The sequence below is a fragment of the Microplitis mediator genome, chromosome 5 (genome assembly GCF_029852145.1).
Source record: "Microplitis mediator isolate UGA2020A chromosome 5, iyMicMedi2.1, whole genome shotgun sequence".
Classification (NCBI taxonomy): Eukaryota; Metazoa; Arthropoda; class Insecta; order Hymenoptera; family Braconidae; genus Microplitis; species Microplitis mediator.
The window spans coordinates 9164789-9174052 of record NC_079973.1 but is presented as its reverse complement, the minus strand read 5'-3'; the positions used below and the strand labels follow the sequence as shown (position 1 = coordinate 9174052).

At 34.8% G+C, this 9264-nt stretch overlaps 1 protein-coding gene across 3 annotated transcripts in view; it reads right to left on the bottom strand.

The window, feature by feature from the left end:
* Positions 1 to 9264, bottom strand: part of LOC130668646 (uncharacterized) — a 35080-nt gene continuing 25816 nt past the window's right edge. For all 3 annotated transcript variants that reach the window (XM_057471030.1, XM_057471032.1, XM_057471031.1), the window contains 4 exons: positions 6879 to 7287; positions 5545 to 5830; positions 2523 to 5473; positions 1 to 2421 (listed from right to left, as the gene is read on the bottom strand). In XM_057471030.1, coding sequence (XP_057327013.1) covers positions 595 to 2421; positions 2523 to 5473; positions 5545 to 5830; positions 6879 to 7287 — 5473 coding nt within the window. In that variant the 3' untranslated portion in view covers positions 1 to 594. The remainder of the gene's footprint in view (positions 2422 to 2522; positions 5474 to 5544; positions 5831 to 6878; positions 7288 to 9264) is intronic.

Sequence of the window (9264 nt, the reverse complement as noted above, 5' to 3'; positions counted from 1 at the left end):
TATATTTGCAAACAACAAAAGAAGCCATTTATTATTTCATCTAAATAAAGTACATTATATTGATTTATATACATTTTCGAATACACGATTTCTTTCGTTTAATTTATTCTAAGTAGATTGTTTTTAATATGTACATTACATTTTAGTCTTAAAACTATGCTACAATTTTTTTTTTTCTCTTTTTATAAATCGTATGGTTATATTATTATGCATACAATAGTATATCAAGTTTTAATAACATATAAAACAGTCCTTGGTCAAAAATCAAAAAGATTAAAAAAAGTATACTTAACATTAGTATAATTAATATTTAATAACTGTAATTACTAACATAATTAAATGACAATTACTACATAAAATATCCCATAAAATACTATTGCGATGAATCATTTATTTTTATTGATTTAAATGAAATTTATCATCACAAACTTTCATGTAGTTTAAATACATATCCGTTAGTGTAATCCATGTACTCTAGGATATTATTTTTCTAGCATAAATTCGCATTTTTTAAAACATAATTAAAGGATATCACTTATTATCAAATTCTTAAACGAATTTATTTTATTTTTTTTTTTTTAAACTTTAGTAGATTCAATTATCTGTTTGTTGACTTTCTTGATCAGGCGGAAGTTGCTCACCCTCCATCTTTGCTTGTCGTTCTGCAGCCGCGCGCGCTTGTCTCCCAGCACTAGATCGTAGATTTTTTCGTTCTATCGGTTGATCTATCAGTACTTTTTTCCCACCTCTCGATTTTTTATTAATAGTTTTCATACTTTTAACATCTTCTTCGGGCTCAACAAAACTACTAGATCTATTACTATCTGATTTAACTTTTTCTTGTTGATCTAAATCATGACTTGGCGTTGAATTTGTAGATTCTTTGTTATCATTCGAAGCATTAAGTGACTTATTATTTGATTCTTCTTGTGGCAATTCATGTAATTGTTCTGACGATGAAGTCAAAGTCGAGCTAGGAATAGCTGCTGTAGATCCAATTGAAGACGGAGTTGCTTGAAGCGTCAAATTTGATGCTTGAGACTTTTTAACTATAGATAGTGGTTTTATTACTGTTTCAAGTTCAACGTTATATTCATTTATTGAAGCAAGATTAGAACCTTCAGATTCAAAAACTCGACTTTTTTTCTGGACTGGTTCGAGTGTAACTTCCAAAGATGAAGGCACCTGTTGATCTGTTATCGGATTATCTGAAGTTCGACTTCGTTTCTGAGATCTGTGTAGTTCTTCTATATGTTGACCTCTCGATAAAAGCTCAGCGTTGGCTTTACTCAACTGCTCCAAAGATCCTTTAATTTCTTGTTCTTTAGTTTTCTTTTCAAACCGCGCAGATAAATCAGTGATGTCATTCAAGTCAATGACTTCTTTTTTTTCCGAGTCCGCACGCTTTTTGTCATCGTTATGTAAAGTAAAGTCCGCATATTGCTGTAACATCAAGGTGGAGTCAATGGGATATCGGAAACCTGATGTTGAAGATGATCCAGTTTTTTTATCCGACTCTTTCTTTTTAGAAGAAGAATCGACTGAAAAATCTTTTTGGCGAGAACTACTCATCGAGACGTTTGATTTTCGTGATGGCGAAGCATTAGATGCAGATGAGTTAAGAAGCGCACATTGTGCGAGACTCTCATAGGCCGAGGACACTCCACCAGGCTGAATAGAAAATGGATTCAAGCTTCCCAAACCCAAAGGTGTATACAGTAAGCTTGGATTTGGAAAGAAGAATGGGAACGGAGTCGTTGTTGGTAGAGATGACGAAGATGAAGTAGATGGTGTCATAGCTTTACTAGTTGCCAGATCTACTTTTCCCCGTGATTTCGTAGCATTGCTGGTACTACTACTGCTGCTCATTATAGAACCGACGTTTTTCATAGATGAAGTTGCTGTGTTAGTTTCCGTTGAACTGGTTGGTGTAGATCCACCTAAAACTGATTCCATGCCAGTTAAAGATGGCAACCCGAGCCCCGCGAGATTAGCGAAAAACGAATTTGTGAGGTTCATGTTGCTTATATTTCCAAGGCTGCCTAGAGCCCCAAGATTCGGTAGACTTCCAAAAGGCATTAGAAGCGGATTGTTTTTTGGATCGAAATTCCCCATGGATAGTGTCGACAAAAGAGAATTACTGAGTCCAGGGAAGTTTAATTGAGAAGCTATTGAAGTGGTAGGCATATTAGATGGATTAGTGGATGCTTGGCTTGTCGGGCTTGGCATCATAGGTGGCCTGCCGGGACTCTTTCCTTTACTGTTGCTACGCTCTGAGCCCGGAACTCTTTTATGCAAATCATGTGGAAGATTACCCCGTTCTTTTACAAGTTCAGCCCATTTAGGATCTACGTCAAATATTGGATTTTCTATCAACCACTGGCCGAGTCTTTTCAGTTGTGGTGCTTTACTTCCGGTGACCTGTAAATTAAATAAACGTTTATTATAGTACACGCAAGAGCAATACTTGCGAAGATAACCAAGTGTGGTACGCTCTTTCATGTGAAATATTAAATATTTACCTTTTTTCCAGTCAGTCTATTGACTACAGCAACGTTTTCTTCGCCAGTAAGTTTCTTCCAATCAAGAAGTGAGGGGTCAACTCGTGGTCGACGTCTTCTAGGAGTATTGAGGTACTCAGCTCCTAGTTGTTCGGAAATAGCTGTCTGCTCAGCGAGCCATTTGTTTACTTTGGCTTCATGAGAATATGAATTTATTTTTGAATATTCAGCAACTTTACTCATGTCTGCAATCATAGCTTCGTAATTCTTACGGTGATTACTCGATGACATATGACTTGAGTTAAAACTTTGTTGTTGTTGTTGTTGTTGATGTTGTTGATGTTGTTGGTGTTGTTGTTGTTGCTGGTGTTGCTGCTGCTGCTGTTGTTGTTGCTGCTGCTGCTGTTGTTGCTGCTGTTGTTGTTGTAGTTGTTGCTGCTGCTGCTGTTGTTGATGGTGTCGTTGTTGTTGCTGACTTTGATGTAACTCTTGTTTTTTCAAATCACGATTTTGTTGTTCAGTTTGATTAAAAAGAACAGAAAAATTATCTTTGTGGGAATGTAAAGAAGACGCTGGCAAATTTGACGAGGACCCAGAAGTTCGAGATGATGGAATCGATGTTACAGTTATAGAAAATGGTTTTTGTCCAGTCGATAGAGAGTTTGAAAATCCCGCAGGAACAGAAGCAGGTGTTACTGTTACACTAGGTGTAATCGTATTTTTTTTATGTTCCATAAAATGGGTATTTTCCTGTTGCTCTTTAGCAGCACTAAGTCCTAAAACAATCTCATCAAGTTTTTTACGCTTCTTTTCTTTTCCAACTATCGGTTCATCAACAGGGCAATTTTTCCTTTTCATTAGTTTATCTAACATACTGTCTAGCTTACCCTTATTACTGTTACTTTGTTTATTTTTATTAGGCATAGAAAAATCTTGAGCTTCATTCGTAGTGTCTTTATTAGAATCAACGACACCTTTTGTATAATTAGATGACAAATCAATAGGCGTTAATGTGCTTGAAGTACCAGGAATAATTGTAGTTTTACCAGGAGTTGTATACTTAATGTCAAATGGCATGTTGGGAGTACGAGTATGCTGATGGGCTGGAGGCGGTTGCAGTGAAATTATTCGCCGAGATTCATCAGACTGAGTATCGTCATTGGTGTCCCAATTACTGGAAGATATTGTAGGTTTACTTAGGCCTGAAGAACCTGAGGGAGCCTGGGACGTCATGTGACTGTTATTTAATAACGCATGTAATTTAGCTCGCTCTGTTTCTACGTCGATTGCAATATGCCGCTTACGTTTTTTGGAAGCTGCTAAATTACTTGAGGTAGCGAGTGCGCGTGAAATTCCATGGTCGGTTGTAATAGTTATTACTTCTGAATTATCTTTTTCATTGGATGTTACTTCCATTTCATCACCAGCGGTGAAATTAATAGCGACAGGCCATTCTTTGTGTTCAATTGCATGAACAATGTGCATCAAACGGGCTTCAATGGCATGCTCTTTGAGCCACTTGACGGAAGTTGGGTAGTTATGGGTGAAAAGTTGAGCCACTGTAGACTCAGGAAAATCAACAGTTTTCTCACGCAGTACGAAAGTGTCAATCTGCGTCAATCTCGAGAGAGGTTGTATTACTTCTAAATCAGGGAACATTGCCTTGAGTTCAGCTGCCTGAACACTGCATTTCTCTTCAACATCAGAAATTTTTTGCACTCCTGTTTCAATGGCCGCCGCATCGTCGGCTTTTACTTTGATTTCACTTTTCACACTTTGTTCTTCAACTTTTTCTGCTGATTGAGATTCGGAAACTTTAGTTGGAAGTTCTGGTCCACATTCAGGGTCCACTTCAACTTTTGGCTCTGGCTTGGATTCTTCTGGGCTCTTTGTAACTTGAGATGAATTTTCATTTTTATTTCCCTCATTCTCATCATTGACAGATGTCAATTTAAGCTTCTCAGAGTTTTCATCATTTATCGACTTGCTTTTCAAGTCTTTGTCTGACTTTTCAGGCGACTTTTCTCCATCACTTTCGATATTTTTACTCAATTCTCCGACTTCAATATCTTGCTCTTTCTTTTCTGGAGTCTTGTTATGTTCAGTATCATCTTTAGGACTTGCAGTAGATTTAATTTCTACATCTTCTTTCTCTTCAGTGGCTTCTTCCTCAATAATTTCTTCAATTTTTGATTTGTCATCTTTGTTGTCAAGGTCTATGACATTTACTTTCGCTTCTTTATTATCTTTTATTTTTTCACTTTTTTCTGACGATATATTTTCCATTTTCGTATCGTCCTCATTTTTCTCTTCAGTACTCTCTGGTTCAGTAACTGTTTTTTTATCAGTAAGATCTGTTGTCATTTCATCATCTTCAATAGTTTCAGTTGATTTAGACATTGGTACGGTAGTAATGGTCAAAGAACCACTGGAGTATTTATCTTCAGTTTTACTTTCAGTCTTGACAATCGTTAATTCTGCTTGACTGATATCAACATTATCATCAAACTTCTTTTCAATAAATGTATCTTTGTCTTTTTTAACAGCAACCTTTTCAATTTTTAATGTTCCTTCTCCTTTTTCAAGTTTGACCAGAATTTCATTTTTGTCAAACTTTAGTATGTCTTCTTTGTTGTTTACTTTTACAACTTTTTCTGCTTTGCTAAGAAGCATTGACGAAGATGGTGTTCCAAATATACTTTTACCCAGTATTTTGTGAAATGAAAAGTCTAAGTCATGTAGGATAGTAATATCAGTTCGTCCTAACCCATGTTTTGCAGCACCAAGCAATAACTCTTTGTCATGTTTCCCGGGGATCCACCAATCGGGTGTGTCACCTGAAGGCTGACATAAACTGAGTCGTTCTTCAAGATGTGGATGAGATAAAATTTCTTCTCTAATTTTACTGAGAAGATCAACACGATCAAGTATTTGTCGGGCTTTACTTGGGGTCAATTGATCCATCAAAACATCTGAAAATCGTTCAAATTTATAAAATTACGCTGAGAAAAATAATTAAAATGAATAATAAAAGTAAACTTACCATCCTCATCTGACATTTTCATATTAGAAACTTTTTTACACATGATTCTAAATGACATATAATAATCGGTGAGATCAGAATCTGTTTTCTTGTCAAATTTAGCAATGCTCTTAAATTTCGTCCAATCGTATTGTGCCTTTTTCCGGTCGTAATTGACACCGTAAGTAGAAATCACCCTGAAGAATTCACCTTCTTCTCGGCGAGACCATTTCGCCTTCTGCTCTTCAATACGAGTTCTTTCACGCTCTTTGACCATAGCCTCCATTTTTTCTCTTCTTTCCATTTTCTGAAAAATAAATAACGAGTTGTTTAAACTAAATAAATTTTTTAAAAACTGGTAGTCATTGGGGACTGCCAACAGAAGTAAAAATTTAAAACTATGAAATTTCAGTGGTTTTTTTCTGGATTTTCAAATTAATTATAGTATTAAAAATTAAAACTTCACAATTTGTAAATTAAATTCGTTAATACGAGCAGCCTGCACAAATATCACTACTAAATTTATTAAATACGCAGAAAAAAGCATTATTAGTTAAATACAAAAATTGTCTTGGGGCGAGAAAAGATTATTTTGGTCAAGAAATACTTTCTTGCACCGAGTAATTTTTTCTAGTTCTAAATAAATTTTTGTTTTCAATTCACAATGCAAAAAATTTATTGGGGTAAGTAAAAATTTTCTTTAGGCGAGTAAACATTTTTTGTGTCAATGAATCCTTTTGTTTTCTATGCACACTTTTTTGGCTTTGATAAGTTTCCTAAAACCAAAAGGGAGTAGAAAAATCTGTCATTTTGGAATAAGTAACGCGATATAAATAATATATTCAGTGACATTCAGTCATATTTAGTGACAGAATAATTCAAGGATTAATTTATTTAAAGAAAATAAATACGATCGTCTTTTTTCGCGCGTAATTTAAATGTAATTCGAATGATATAGATAAATCTCTTCATCTCAATACTTGGCAATTAAAAGAAAGTATAAAAAGGCACAAATTCAAGTCAAGTCCTATCTAATCATACCAATTTCAATAACATTAACTAATTCTATCATATAGATATGGCGGGAACAAAATTTTCCTTATTTTCTTAATAATACAGGTTATAATTTTACATAGTTTGAAATTTAATTATGCATATTTAATTTTATAGTTGCTGTCCAAGTGCGACACGTCATACTTATAGCTATAGGTATACAGCTAATACAGCATGTCAGTAACGCGAACTCATAAGTTTGCCCCCATTGCAAAATTGCTCAACGCGCCTAAAGAAGTTTTTACTTTAAAAAAAATAAAAAAGAAAAAGAAACTAATAAAAGCTTTACATGAAATACTAACCAAAAGATACATAGCAAGTTGCTGTAAATCCCATCCTTGCATATTAAGGGTTGGATCGGTGGCGGTTACAGTCTGATTAGTCATTTCGACGTCCATACTTGATTTCCCGGCTTTCGGAACATTTTTATTTACTTCATCTTTTTTAGTAATACTCCGTTGGTAAGAAGAAATGACACGACGTAAACGTGTATTTAGGTCTACCACTGATGGCCATATTTTTTCGTCGTCGACTAAAATTTCGTTTCCATCGTGACTACTACTGGTTTCTGGTACAGGAGTATCTGCTTTATTGGATACAGCTGGTGAATCACTTGGTGTGTCTTTACTGAATTTATCCGAGTCTTTAGAATCCTTAGGTATACTTAAGGACTCGTTATCATCTATATCTTGATCAAGGTTACTGTCCTCTCTGGTAGCAAAACAAAAAAATTTCAATAATTAGACTTGAAAGATATTTTATTCTAATATCATAATAGTGGAAAATCCACTCATCCATAGCATATTCTCTTGCAATCAATAATATGTATTAATTACATACAAGAGAAAAAAAATTCCAATAATAAACGATAATATATCAATAAAATAATAATAATATTTTCAAATATCCAAAAGCGCAAACTTTAGAGGCCTATATATAATAACAAATTTACTAATTTCAGTCAATAGATGACTTCATCAAAAAATTTTCGGATATAATAATTGTAATTTTTTGATTAAACGTGATTTTTTATTTCATTTGGTTTGTTAATTTATTCGTCTTTATAGTTAACTATTCACTAATTATTCATTTGTATTCTGAAAGAAAGGCTCCTAATCATAAATATTTTTCACCCTATCTGCACCGAAGCTTTAAATTCCTGCCCTGTTTTGGGAGAAAAAAGTCGCTCATTTAGTTTATGAGAAAAAAATGATAAAATCCCTAGTGGATCTGCGGTAAATTACGTTAAATTGCCGTATTTTACAGCAAGTTAGCGCATTTTTACTGCAAATTATGGCAATTCTACTGAATATCGTGAATTACGGTAAATTCCGGTAATTACCGTAATTTACCGTAATTCGGATCCACTAGGGATAACAGAAAGTTAAAATTTCAGGTGCCAATCTGGTGAAAAATAGTATACACGCCACGGATAAAGGAGGGACGCCCGAACGAATCCGAATTACGGTAAAGTACCCCAAAATACCGTATTTTACTGCAAATTTTCCGCACTCTACGGTAGAATACGATAGATTCTGGCATTCTTACCGTAACGCAGTGAGATACTTTGTTTTACGGTAAAATGCCGTAATTTTGCAGTAAATGTGCAGGTTTGCCGTGAAATACCGCAATATTACCGTAAAATACCGGAGGATTTTTGTAAACTTACGGGGAATTACCGTACTATACCATAATTCTTCCGAATACCGTAAATTAAGGTAATTTACCATAATTCGGATCCGATAGGGTGTCCCAATCCGCGTGTTTTCCATTTTCGCCTCCGACTAGGGTAAGCAATTACGCCAATTACACACGCGGGTTAGAATGTCCTACTTTCCTTCCTGAGTGTGTAATACTATTTCAATGTACCTACACCGAAAGTTTCAATTCTTGCTCAGTTTAGCGGGTAGAAAATCGTACTTTTCTGTGGTGAAAAAGCAATCGAAAAACATTCACGCATTTTCAAGATGACGTCAGTATAGGAAACGAGGTGCCAACTTAGGTTAGGCAATAATAATATATCAAAATAAATTGTAGGGACCTTTTGCATAAATAATTATTAATATCTACGAATTGTCATTTTAAGAGTTTTGTAATGTTAAAACGTTACCAGCAGTGGTTGATTTTACCGGAATTTTGATGCAAAATTAATTTTTACCCTCCATAACCGATCGACATACAAATTTAGCTTAATGAGCTTTTTTGCTAGGAATTTTATGCGCTCCAGCGTGATGAGATTGATAAAGCAAGTAAAAATATTTTTGGTTATACCCTGGCGGATCCGAACTACGGTAAAATACTGCAATTTGCGGTAAAATGTCATAATTTACGACAAAATACGGTATCTTACAGTGAAGGTATGGTATTTTTGTCGGAAATTGTGGTAAGTCTGCGGTATTTTACCGTAAATGAAGTATTGCACTGTAAAAATAAAAAAAACATACGGTGCTGACGGTAAAAATGCCGTAATTAACAGTAAAATACCGTATATTACAGTAAATTGCCATAAATGGCGACAAATTTGCCGTAACAAACCGTTTTGTACGACAAATTACGGACAAATCTGGTAAATTGCGGTAATTCGGATCCACCAGGAATAACAACTCTAGCGGATCTGAATTACGGTCATACCGTAATTTACGGTATCCAACAGAATTACCGTAACATACGGTAATTTTCCGTAATCTG